The following is a 12,568-nucleotide window of genomic DNA, read 5'->3' as shown; positions in this document are numbered from 1 at the left end:
GCTGGCCCAAACGTCCGTGTGCGAAATGTCGTTTGGATCAGCTTTCAAGGCAAGAAAGATAAAGGATTACAAAGGATTACAAAGGCGGAGCATGCCGACAGGAGACCTTTTGATCCATATCTAGGTCGGATGCGAAAAAAAAAATCATATTAATAATAAAATAATAAATAAAAACTATGGTAATGTAAATAACAAATAAAATACATAAATAAATGCATGGGTATAGTTAAATAATAAACAAACAGGTAAATAGTAAATAATAATAAATTGACATATAACTAATAATAAATGAAAATCAGACAGAAAATGATAACAAAACAAAAACAAATAATATAAGATAAATTAAAATCATTACATCTCCGAGCCGGGTCAGGCGAGGTGACTCAGCTGTAACAGTTGTAAGTTCTGGAAACAGTACACGAGGGCAGCACTAAAGATAAAGTTATCAGGATCGAGGACAGTAACTAGCCGAATCCCACAAAGGCTGGTATTACTAATATTCCCTCTCTACGTAAACAATATGATAGGAGGTATAAGCGACGCTAAGATGTTTTCGAGCGATGCGGATATAATGAAAACTGTAGGCTTCTGGAGAAAAAAAAATGTAAACACGCCAAAGCTTCTGCTCTTTATCTCTGGATGTGTTGATGATGATGGAAAACCATCGGTGAACTAAGTACATACACTTCGTATATTCATTTCCCGGTACACGTAAGGACGGTTTGTCACATATTCATTGCGAAAGTGGTCTGTACAAAGACATTTATGGAATTCAAAACAAATTCTGATTTGAAGTGAGTGAATGAGTGAGTGAGAGAGAGAGGGAGAGAGAGAGAGAGAGAGAGAGAGAGAGAGAGAGAGAGAGATGAAAATATTAGTAAACTCTGTAATACTAAACTGAATAAATCTACTCACACACAATAAGGTACAATTTAAAGTCAGAATTGACTATTGAGAACGCAGAGACGGAACTCTACGAGCATAGCTTTTATACTGTACACTGCAACAAGAAAATACCTACACCCATTCATATAAGGAGGACAAAGTAAGATTAGGCGAGAATGATAAATATCTTAGCAAGATGCTGGTAATGACTGCCATTTATTTTATATCATTTGTTTATTAGGTTTGTAATTATTTGTCTGTTTGTTCATTATTTGCTTGATTGTTATTTATTATCTTTTATCTGTCATTTTATTATTATCTACTATTTACCTGTTTGTTTATTATTTAACTATAACTATGCATTTATTCATTTTATCTATTATTATTATAATTTATTCTATTTTATTTATTTCATTTATTTATTTATTAATTTATCATTATTATATTTTTTCGCATCCGACCTAGTTATGGACCAAAAGGTCTCCTGTCGGCATGCTCCACCTTTGAGTAGCAAAAACGAATGAGAGCAACATCTAATAAAATATGGAGAAACAAAGAAAGTAGAAGAAGGCCAGAGAAGAGAAAGAAAAGAAACCAATAGAGATCATGGAATAGTAAAGAAAGGAAGTGTTGGAAAGGCTGGAAAGAAATGTAATTAGTGTTAAAGAGTAGAGAAACTTCAACGAAAAAAGTAATGGCTGAAATCGGCCTACATATATTTAGACTGGAAGGATGACCATATTACGTCAAGAAGAGAGAGAGAAAGGGACGTTAGGTCTTATCTATCCCACTTGTCTCCAAAGCCCATCAACACCCTTACCTTTGTCAGGAGGTGCAACTTCAAGGTCTAGGTTCTTTATCAGCTTTGGATTATCTCCTCCAACTGAGCTGACAATCGGTTACTAACACACACACACACACCACCTCCTCCTACTACTACAAGGTTGCATAGAAACAGCCCTACATTCTTGCAACACAAACAACCACGTTTCTTCCCAGATACATGTGACGACCAGAGGTCGATGACCAACTGCTTCGGGGTTGCGGTTTTCTCGTGAAAATTTTTTGCTGATAGGTCAGGTTGAGTCATAATTACCTGTGTATCATCCTCATAGCCGTTATTAGAGAAATATATGTTATATTTATATTCAGTCCAAAATATGGGCATATTGCAGATGTATTATGTAAAATGAAAGTATTTACAGTGACTTGCAAAAATTATCATTTCTATGTTGACGACCCAGATTTGGGGACACCATCACCCCTACACACGTCTGCTTCGGTGTAATGAATATCAAGCAAACAATTGTAATGTCCAACACACACGCATATAATATATATATATATATATATATATATATATATATATATATATATATATATATATATATATGTATATACATATATACACATACACACACACACACACATATATATATATATATATGTATATATATATATATATATATATATATATATATATATGTGTGTGTGTGTGTGTGTGTGTGTGTGTGTCTGCGTGCGTGTGTGTGTGTGTGTGTGTGTGTGTGTGTGTGTGTGTGTGTGTAATATATGAATGTACTGTATATATGAGTTTGTGTAACCATATATATATATATATATCTATATATATATATACACACACAAAGGAAATTTGTATTTTTTTATGAAGGAGGATTCTATTATTTTCCTCTTAAAAATACAATTTGATTTATGAATTATATAGCGCAGGACTCCCACAGCATGGTATGCTGTATACGACACTCTTCTCGTTGATGTTTCTTTTCCATTAACAGATATCTACGTTTATCATGATTGATAGTAAGGTTTTTAGTGTTATTGACAACTTCCTCTGGAACTAGAGAGAGATGTTTTTTATCTTTCAGGCGGTTCATGACTGACCAACTTGATAAATGATAAGAGAGGCGCCTTGACAGGTTCATAGTCTACATACCAATGTATATAGGATAACGGGTTGCACAGTTCCGAATAGTACATGTGCATTTGTATACTGCCACTTACACTCTCACGTTGTACCCTACGGAGCGATAATATACCCTTGTTACGACACTTTGAAATTTCGAGCCGTTAATTACTCTGCGAGGTTGTTAGGTACTGATACCTTTGTCAGATCTTAGAAAGCTAAGACCTTAGGCCCTTATTGACGTCACGCTATGACGAGCTGGACTCGAACCGCCATCCAACTTCTTGCGTCCAGATGTCAGCGCCCTAGTGCGATCTCTCATAATGCTATAACACGGATATATGAAATACTACTGTAGTACCCGTCTTCTCATGTAATGATTTTTTCAGTCTATGAAGAGGCGCAAAAAATTCTGGATAGACATAATATATATATATATATATATATATATATATATATATATATATATATATATATATATATATATGCAAGCAATCACATCACCGTGATATAAAAATGCAAAATAACCACAGGAGAAAGGAAACTTGTAGACAGTAAGTACTTTCGTATATTATATCTTCAGACTAAATGACAGAGATACAGAGTTGGGTTTAAATATAAGTATCAGGTGCAACCATAGAGGGGAAGGGGGGGGAGACAATACAATGTGAGGAGGGGGGATGACCTTACCCCTATCGACCTGACCAACACATAAGGCTCAATCTGGCGGAAAGATCTCGGTGACCATTTGGGTTACCAATTTATCACATTTAAAATGACCATAGCTTAAGTTTATATTTTTGTCAAACGTGCCTGATATTAAGCAGGATTCTTATATATTTCTTTCTTATAGGCTTTTTCCTTTAGCTAAAATTGTTGCCTTAGACCAATCAATATGATGGTTGTATAATGCTTTATGTTGGAATAACGCATTATTTTCCTGGGCAGATCTCACACTATATTTATGTTGGGAAATCCTTGTTTCCAAGTTTTTCCCAGTTTGTCTAATATAAAATTTATTACAATCTTGACAAGGAATTTTATAGACCACACCGTTGTTGTTAGGAGGGCTGTTCTTAATTAAAGTTTTCTTAATGGTGTGGTCATATTTAAAAGCTACTTTGATATCCAATTTTTTGAAATAGATTAACAATACTAAGGAAATTTTCATGAAAAGGAAGAACAAGAAACTATAAACAACTTAATACACTTGTTCTTCCTTTTCATGAAAAGGAAGAACAAGAAACCATAAACAACTTAATACACTTGTTCTTCCTTTTCGTGAAAATTTCCTTAGTATTGCCTTTGAAGAGGTGGAGAATGGGTTGATTATCTATGTGTACATGTATTTCATAGCCTTTGAAACGTTTGAGGGCGTATATGACCGCAAGAGCTTCGATCTCAGTGACAGAGTAGTTTTGTTCATGCTTGTTTAACGCGCGGCTGGCGTATGCTATCGGTCTAAATTGAGAGTCGTGTTGTTGCACGATTCTTTTGTATGAAGCATCTGTGCATAGTGTGAAGGGTTTTGAGAAGTTTGGGAATGCCAGTACAGGTGCTGTTTTGAGTGCTTGTTTTAGGTTGTGGAAAGCTGTGTTGTGTTCAGGCGTCCAGTTAAAGGAAGTATCCTTTTTGAGAAGGGCTGTTAATGGGGCTGCCATGTGAGCATAGCCTTCGATGAAGCGTCTGTAAAAGCCTGATAAACCTAGAAATTACTTTACGTGTTCGGTAGAGGTAGGGGGTGGAGAATCTAGTACAGCTTTGACTTTGTCCTGAGAGGTGATGACACCTTAAGAGTTTATGAAGTGTCCTAGGAAACGTATTTCCTTTTTGAGGAAGGAACACTTTTTGAGTTTGAGACCTGCCGCGGCTAACCTTGAGAGGACAGTTTGAAGTGTGGAAAGGTGTTCTGTGAGTGACCTTGAGGCAATGATGTCGTCCAAGTAAATAAAAACTGTCTTTCCTATGAGTCCTTCTAGGACTTTATACTTGAGTCTGGTGAAGACTGAGGGAGCAGAGACGAGTCCCATGGCCAACCTTTTGAAGTGGTAGTGGCCCGTGTTGGTACTAAAGGCTGTTAGTGGTTTTGAATCATCATCAAGAGGTATTTGGAAATACCCTGACATGAGGTCGAGAGTAGAGAAAACAGTGTTGTGTTCACCTATGGAGTAGAGGGTGTCTTGCAAATGAGGTATCGGGTATCTTCCAGGAATAGTGAGTTTATTGAGCTCACGAAAGTCTACAACAGGGCTAAAGGAGCCATCGTGTTTTGGAACAACGAAGAGAGGGAAATTCCAAGGGGATAGACTGGGTTCTATAACGTCTTGGGCGAGCATGTCTGCAATGATGTTGTCAACAATGTTTTGTTTACTATGTGGCAAACGGTATGCTGGTATGTACCGTGGTTGTGCATGCTGTCGAAGTGGTATGTGATGTTCTATTATGTCTGTGAGACCTAGTGGTTCACCTGGGAGTGCAATAGCGTGCCTGTACGAGTTCATGACCGTAAGGAGATCTGTTTGCGCTTCTGGAAAGTCAATTTTGTTTGTGATCTGCTTGGATGGGTTCGTGCGCGTTCTGTTCTCCGGTGTTGATAGTGCATACGTGTTGTATGTTGTCTTGCTCGATTAAGTGTACTGGTGCAGGATAAATGATAAAATCACAAATTTTTGTGCCGTTGTTAAGGTGAAGAGGTGCATTTGTGTTGTTCGCCACTAAGATTGTTGTTGTGCTTTGTTTGATGTGTTTGATAAGGCGGATAAGAGAGAAACACCAGATACGCGGCAAGTGTCCGTGATGCATAGGGCATCGGAGTTTGGAGCCTGAAAGACACGAACTGTGAGCTTTGTATACTCGCGAGGATACAGTGTTTTGTCACTGATTACGACTGCGTGAGATTTCGTGAGAGTGATTTGCGAGACGGTTGTGTATTCTACTGAGAGCTCAGGGATGTCTGTGGAGACGTCGTGTTTCTTTTGTTTTTGAGCTGGATTAGACCTACGCGCTGACAGTCTGTGCCTGTTCCGTGTGTGTGATGAGGTGCCCGGGTGAGTGGTGGAAGTGAGTGTGTCTGGTGCGAGTGTCACTTGTGCGTTGTCTTCGATGTTTGTTTCACCTGTTGCTGTATGCTGTTGCTCGGTCACGTGAATGTTTGTGACATACGTGTTTGGTGTTTGTGCATGCGTGTCGGGCGTGTTTAGAGCAGGTATGAAGTGGTTATTGTAAACAATATCGTGTTGAGCAGGGTAGATGGTCATGTGATTGTTTTGCATCCATGTCAATCCTATAAGAATGTCTGCAGGAAATACTACTTCAGATACGTATACTGTCGTGGTAATGGGAGGGCAGTTTGCATGCAGGGAGATGTCTAAGTCGATCTTGCCAATGATGGGGAAGGGAATTCTGTCGACGTTATTTGACGTTATATCCGTGGGTTCTAGAATTGTTACCCTACGGTGTCTGAACCTAAACTGGTCGAAGGCAAGTTTTGACGTGACATTTACGGGAGAGCCTGTGTCCAGAAGTACTTGGGGGATGTTGTTGACAGTGGCTTGAAGTGTCATAGCAGATGGGGATGGTCGAGAGGCTGTCATCGTGAGTACCGGTAAGGGGGGGGGGGGTCACTGGGTCTCGTAATGTTGTGTGTGTGAGTCACCGTGAGACGATAGTCATACCTGGTTTTGTTTGTTTGTGTTGCCGCTAGTCGGGTGTTGGGGAGACGCGTATGAGGTGTGATTTTGAGAGTTTAGAACGCGACATTGGTTTGTGCCATGAAAAGCTGGGCCGTGGTATTGGCAGTAGTGTGTGGGTTGTCTGTAATAACACCTGCTTGTGCTATGTCCCGTTTGTTGCAGGTAGCGCAAAAGAAAGGTGTTCTTGAGTGTGATCGCTGTCGTGATCGTATGCGTGACATTTGTCTACCTCTAGTGTGGTTTGCTTGTGAGATTTTTGCTACTGTGGGTGTGGGAGTGGGTGTGAGTGTGTGAGTGAGGGGGATTTGTTGTTATTGGATCTGTGTTTTTGCCGTTGACGTATCTGAAAATTTCCTAGAGAAATCTACAAGTGTTGTGTCTGGATCGAAAGGTATGTTGGCTATTTTCTGCAGTGTTTCTGGGTGAAGATACGCTATCAGTCTAAGATAACCAAAGAGTGAGAGTACGTGATCTAAGCTAACTGTGTCATTTTTAACCCAAGGGGAAGATATGTGTCCGTCTCTGAGTTCCTGTTTGAAATCGCTTGCTATTCTGACTGCTCGTTCCTGGGTGGTGTAAGGGCCTGTGTTAACTTTCTTACCGAAAGAAAAATGAGACACCAATTTTCAACCCGTATATCAATTCCCGTGAAACTCAAAGAACCCTATCATAAACCCTCACTGTATGAGGGAATTACTTTGAGGGAATTGAGTGGAGGCCTGGAAAGTTTCTCATCCTCAGTGTAGGTTCTTCGACTCTGGGATAGCCATCAACAAATGGCAAGTTAACCCTCGTTTTTCGGCAGATTAAATAAATAAAATTTCTTTGGTGGCTGTCCTTGAATCGCTTCTTATCTGAGATCCATCTGGGTGTCCAACCCACCCTCCTCACTGGCGGGAGACCAAAGTTGGGAGGGGCCGCACTGTGGTTACTGATAACCCGTCCATGTGTCAGGTAGTAATGGGTTACATGTCAAGTATCAAATCATTCTTATCAAAGGGCGATAATCGGCAGAGGAGTTTACATACATCACTAAAAAGGATGCAGTCAGTAAAATGACACTTCAAACTTATATATATATTTTAACATTTTCAATATCATGGTATTTTTTTACTTGTCTATTTATTATATATCAAACACCAGACTAATTTATTTAGCCGAAAGACGGAAACAACCTTGAAAAGAAACCCGGATGCCCGGGACCCTTTCTGGGAAAAGTCCATTAATCAACTGAATATATTCATCCGGTATTTGTCATAACAAAATCTATGAAATATCATTTGGTAATGATAGAGCTAATCTTCTTAAACCCCAATCCCCTGAACACAAAGATTGATCTGTGTGTCTACTCTGTATGCCGCCAGTCAGTTTCATTCAGCTGCGTAAACCCCTCTTACATTCATAGGGGGATATCTCCATAAACATTTTGAGCCCATGTATGTTTATTCTACCTATCACCAGATGAATTCAATCATCTAAGAGAAATCCCTTCCCCTTCTCAAAGGGCTGATCTCACCATAAAGCGGCCTTGAAAGGAGCATACGCTGGAAGACGCGTAGTTGCGGCCAAAGTCGTCACCCTTTTGCGCCTGGACCGTTGGAGAGAAGTGTAGACGCTGTGAAACCCTCACGCGTACGACTACTCCACCAACGCAAAGTAACCTTCCGCTAGTTTCCGTATATTGTAATTCATCATGGGCAGTGAACGGATGATATTGATGGAGACATGTAGGGTGACAGTTACACTGAGTAAATATACCAATAATACTGATCATGTCCATGAGGTATTGATGGAACTACAAGTATGTAAAGGGGCAATAGTACTGAGTCAGTACATTGATGGTATTGATCGTGTAGGGGTAGCTTTACTCTATGTAGAATATACATTTCTTTACAGGACTCTTTGGCACCCTCCACTTCGGACACTGCGACCATGGACGAAATGATAGATGCAACGGAGGAGTCCTTGATAGCGGACATGATGGCCGTTAACGTCACGACCTTTTCCGCCGCCGCCCCAAGCTTCATCGAACCTTACAGGGCGGCGCTCGACTTGACGGCGACGGTCGTGATGACTGTAAACACCATCAACCTCATGTTGGGCATGGGGTCCGCGACCTGCTGGAGGGAGGTCAGTTTCGCGAAAGTTTTCGTCAGGGGTAGACTCGGTCTTTTGATCACAAATCTAGCACATGATTGAAGACCATGGTGAATTACACACACACACACACACAATATATATATATATATATATATATATATATATATATATATATATATATATATATATATATACATACATACATATATTGGGATGGTTTGGGCACATAGAAAGATTGCGTGGAGAAAGATTAGTAAATGAGGTGTGGAAGGCAGAGGTGGAAGGGGTGAACATAAGGGGGCGACCTGGAATGAAATGGATGGATGGGGTAAAAGGGGCATTGGGAAGGAGGAGAATGTCTGTTGATGCATGAGGAGGAGTGGGGGGGATTGGGGATGAGGGAGTATATATGAGAAATAAATTAACGTAGCCCGAAGAGATTTTTCCCCGTCTTCTCCTTTTCTTCATAAGGGGACGGAGGGGGGGGGGGTCGCCGAATTAATGAAGCAGCCTTGCTGTGGATGTGCTGTGTCTTGCGAAACTGCTTCTGACCCAGGGCAGTGGACAAGATGCAGGGATGACCCGTCATCCAGAAGGTGCCAAGACAAGAGGGAGGGGAGAGGGTAGAGGGGAGTGGAGTATGTAGGGGATGGAGTGGGTGGAAGTGGTTTCTATGCCTTTGTTTTTTGGTTATCTCCTGTGTAATGGGGAAGAAAGCTTTTGGTATGTATATGTATGTATATATATATATATATATATATATATATATATATATATATATATATATATATATAGTGCATGTATTTTTATGGATGTATAAAACGAGAACTATAAAGCAAATAATAAAGAGAACTGTAGAAATATTCTTAACCAAATTAATGAGAACAAAGACTGTTCCCCTTACTGACTCTCATTCGACGTTGCCAGTTGTGGCACCACCTGAAAAAGCCCATCGGGTGCCTGATCGGGATGACTGGCCAGTTCATCGTGCTCCCGGCCTCCGGGTTCGGACTCGCTGCCTTGTGCGGGCTTCGGCCTTACGAGGCTCTTGGGGTCCTCATCGTGTCGTGTAGCCCTGGAGGATCTTTCTCCAACTTCTTCACCTATTGGTGTGATGGTGACCTTGCTCTGAGGTAAGTTGACCTGACCGCCTCGGGTTTTGTGCATATGTAAGGGAACGTGCGCACGCACACACCCACACTAACACACATAGTCTGGAGTATATAGTGCAACATTCCTTTCGGTTCTACCTGTCGTATATATCTACCATTTGGTAATTAATCTTTCAAAGCAAATCCTCAATGTTCTTTCAACTTCTTTCTTATGCCACACTTTTACTTTACTTATTTTCACACCTCACATTCCTCGACTTCTTTGCCTAAGCGAGCACGACCCATTTCCCCCACAGCATCCTGATGACAGCCTGCTCCTCCCTGGTCGCCCTCGGAGGGATGCCCTTCAACCTTTGGCTCTACTCGAGGTACTGGATGACGCAGGAGAACGAGGACGAGGAACCCATGGACCTGACGATGACGGACGATCTACCAGAAGCTCCCGGCGTGGACATGCCGAAGTTGGTCATCCCGTACATGAACATCATCATCTCGCTGCTCTTCATCAGCATCCCCGTGACGGTGGGCATGATCATACGACACTGCAACCTGCGTGTTGCCAATATAATCACGAAGGTGAGACGTCGCATTCTTTCTTGCAGGGTAGGACGAGGCACAAAACGCACATAAACACGTTAAGTGTCTTATTACATTAATACTTCATTACTGGTAGCAATTCCCCACCCCACCCCACTCTCACCTGATTAACATCACTTTGCGCCAGCCAGAAGGAAATCTGTAAAATGCGGCACCGTACCGATAGGGACAAATTGACTTCCCTTATCAGGGTGACAACTCCTTAGCTGACTAATTTGCATTCCAGGTTGTCAGGGAGAATTCTAAATTATTTCCGGACATAATCACGCAAACAAAATGCTAGCGACTGATCTATGAATGATCCCTCAAAATACCTGTAGAGTCCCCGAGCACACTCTTCATAGCAAAGCAAACGAAGTCATATTTTCATTGAATATTTTATTCAGGCAAGCCCTCCGAGAAATTGTGCAATTATATACACACACATGCACGTACACACACACACATATATATGTGTACACATCATAAGTATGTATACATAAGTAAAAAGAGGAACAATTAAGTCAATATATACCCGATCTGATAAGATAATTGACATACATTGGTTAGTGCGTACCCTTGACGGTACTTTACTTGTATCTATATCTTATCTGGCGTAGTGACGGACCCACATTCCGCTCGAGGCCCTTGGAACTGACAACACCGAATACTCAAATAAACAATAACCCAATCTAACCCTTTCACTGCCACGGTTGAATAGCTTTTTATCTCCTGGTAGTCGCTAGGCGATTTCATTCTATTAATGAAAACCATCGACATCCAAAGGGTTATACACAGATCTGGGCGCGTTCCTCGGTACATACCGCTTTAGTCTGGCCGCGGTTAGCTCTCCCAAACTATTAAGCTTAAGAGACAGGTTCATACAGAAATAAAAGTCCGGTAGGCCACATACTATACCAAAGAAAATTTTCGTAGGCCACATACTATACCGGCACCTATATTGCTTTAATGGTTTGGGAGCGCTAACTGCGGCCAAACTAAAGCGGAACGCACCGAGGAACCTATATTCAATACCCATCAACACCCTCGCCTCAATCTGAAGGTCTAGTCGCGGAGGGCTGGCAATCAGTTCCCGGACCAAAGTAAAGATCTCCGTTGATTTTGATTTTTGGCCGTTTCCTCCCATTTTTTTCACATATGGACAGCTGACAACTGGCGATTGCTTCTCCTCTTTTCCTGCTAGTTAGCATTATAGAAAACAGTCCCCAACCCTATCAACCCCCCACCCGGACACACAAATACAACACAGACACGAGTCCGAAAATTTTCCCCAGAAGAACCTATGAAAAAGACAAGAACTGTTGCTTGCTATTGTGAAACTCGAGGAAACGGTTATCATCAATAATCCTGAGTAATCAAACCTCGCACAATCATGTGTCTCAATACTTTAGGGATTTCAGTGATACCTCTACGGATCAGTCATGCAATACTCTTGTGCTGTATGTTCGGAGACAAATCTCTACCTATAGATCAGTGGTTCTTAACCCTTTACAGTGCCCTTAGTACCCTTTGATATTTCAGAAGACCTTCTCGTACCCCCATCCAATATACATACAAGGCGAACATTTGAAAAGGATTAGTGATATAAACCTCGCCTTGCTTTCTCATGGTAAATATACAGTGCCATTGCAGTAGCTATCATGTCTCCCACCCCCTGGTTTAAAGTTTCGTACCCCAGGTTAAGAACCACTGCTATAGAGGAACGGCGAGTTACTTCTGGTTGTCGTCATGAATTCCCACTCGCTTGAAAGAAACGCTTCCAGGCATCAAAAAAATCTATTTCGATTTATCATGTGACGTTTATGTTCAAGAACGTAGTGTTGCATTGAGATCTTTATCAATACTGGTTAATGCCAGATGTCTTTGTTTAAACTGTGGGGGAAAGACCCTGAATAAAAAATGTGTCTAGGTCGACCCTGAATAAAAATGTGTCTAGGTCGATCGGTACTCCTTTTTCCCTCAGGTAAGTGAAGTTGATTTCCAAGAGGAAAAAGTACCATTAACCGACAGTTTCCTGCAGCACTTCAGGCTTAACCATTGCTACTTCTTTAGGTATCCACCGGATTCGGTTGGTTAGGGTTCCTCATCGTGGCTATCATCTGGCTTCTCTTGTACTGGGGGGTCTTCCTCAGCGCTACCAAATTCATCTACCTGGTGGCCTTCCTGCTCCCTGTCGTCGGCTTCTGCCTCGCCTATACTTTATCCAAGATTTTGTGTCAGGTGAGTTGTTTTGCTCGATTTTGAGTTTTTTTTTTTTT

The 12,568-nt window shown here is 41.1% G+C and overlaps 2 protein-coding genes across 9 annotated transcripts in view; one reads left to right on the top strand and one right to left on the bottom strand.

Annotated features, from left to right (window-relative positions):
* The window catches only part of LOC143021811 (uncharacterized), a 217,647-nt gene that overhangs the window by 95,291 nt on the left and 109,788 nt on the right, over positions 1-12,568 (bottom strand). The window lies entirely within an intron of this gene.
* LOC143021813 (ileal sodium/bile acid cotransporter-like) overlaps positions 1-12,568 on the top strand; it is a 95,313-nt gene that overhangs the window by 77,072 nt on the left and 5,673 nt on the right. For 3 of the 8 annotated variants that reach the window (XM_076179557.1, XM_076179556.1, XM_076179554.1), the window contains 5 exons: positions 8,006-8,157; positions 8,398-8,631; positions 9,529-9,734; positions 10,010-10,289; positions 12,363-12,530. In XM_076179557.1, coding sequence (XP_076035672.1) covers positions 8,434-8,631; positions 9,529-9,734; positions 10,010-10,289; positions 12,363-12,530 — 852 coding nt within the window. In that variant the 5' untranslated portion in view covers positions 8,006-8,157; positions 8,398-8,433. Of the gene's footprint in view, positions 1-5,624; positions 5,701-8,005; positions 8,158-8,397; positions 8,632-9,528; positions 9,735-10,009; positions 10,290-12,362; positions 12,531-12,568 lie in introns of those variants that run through there. The other 5 variants (XM_076179561.1, XM_076179560.1, XM_076179559.1 and 2 more) reach the window with 4 other exon arrangements.

The sequence above is a fragment of the Oratosquilla oratoria genome, chromosome 43 (assembly GCF_046742065.1).
Source record: "Oratosquilla oratoria isolate Oo_2021 chromosome 43, ASM4674206v1, whole genome shotgun sequence".
NCBI lineage: Eukaryota > Metazoa > Arthropoda > Malacostraca > Stomatopoda > Squillidae > Oratosquilla > Oratosquilla oratoria.
This window is presented reverse-complemented; position numbering and strand designations above follow the sequence as displayed.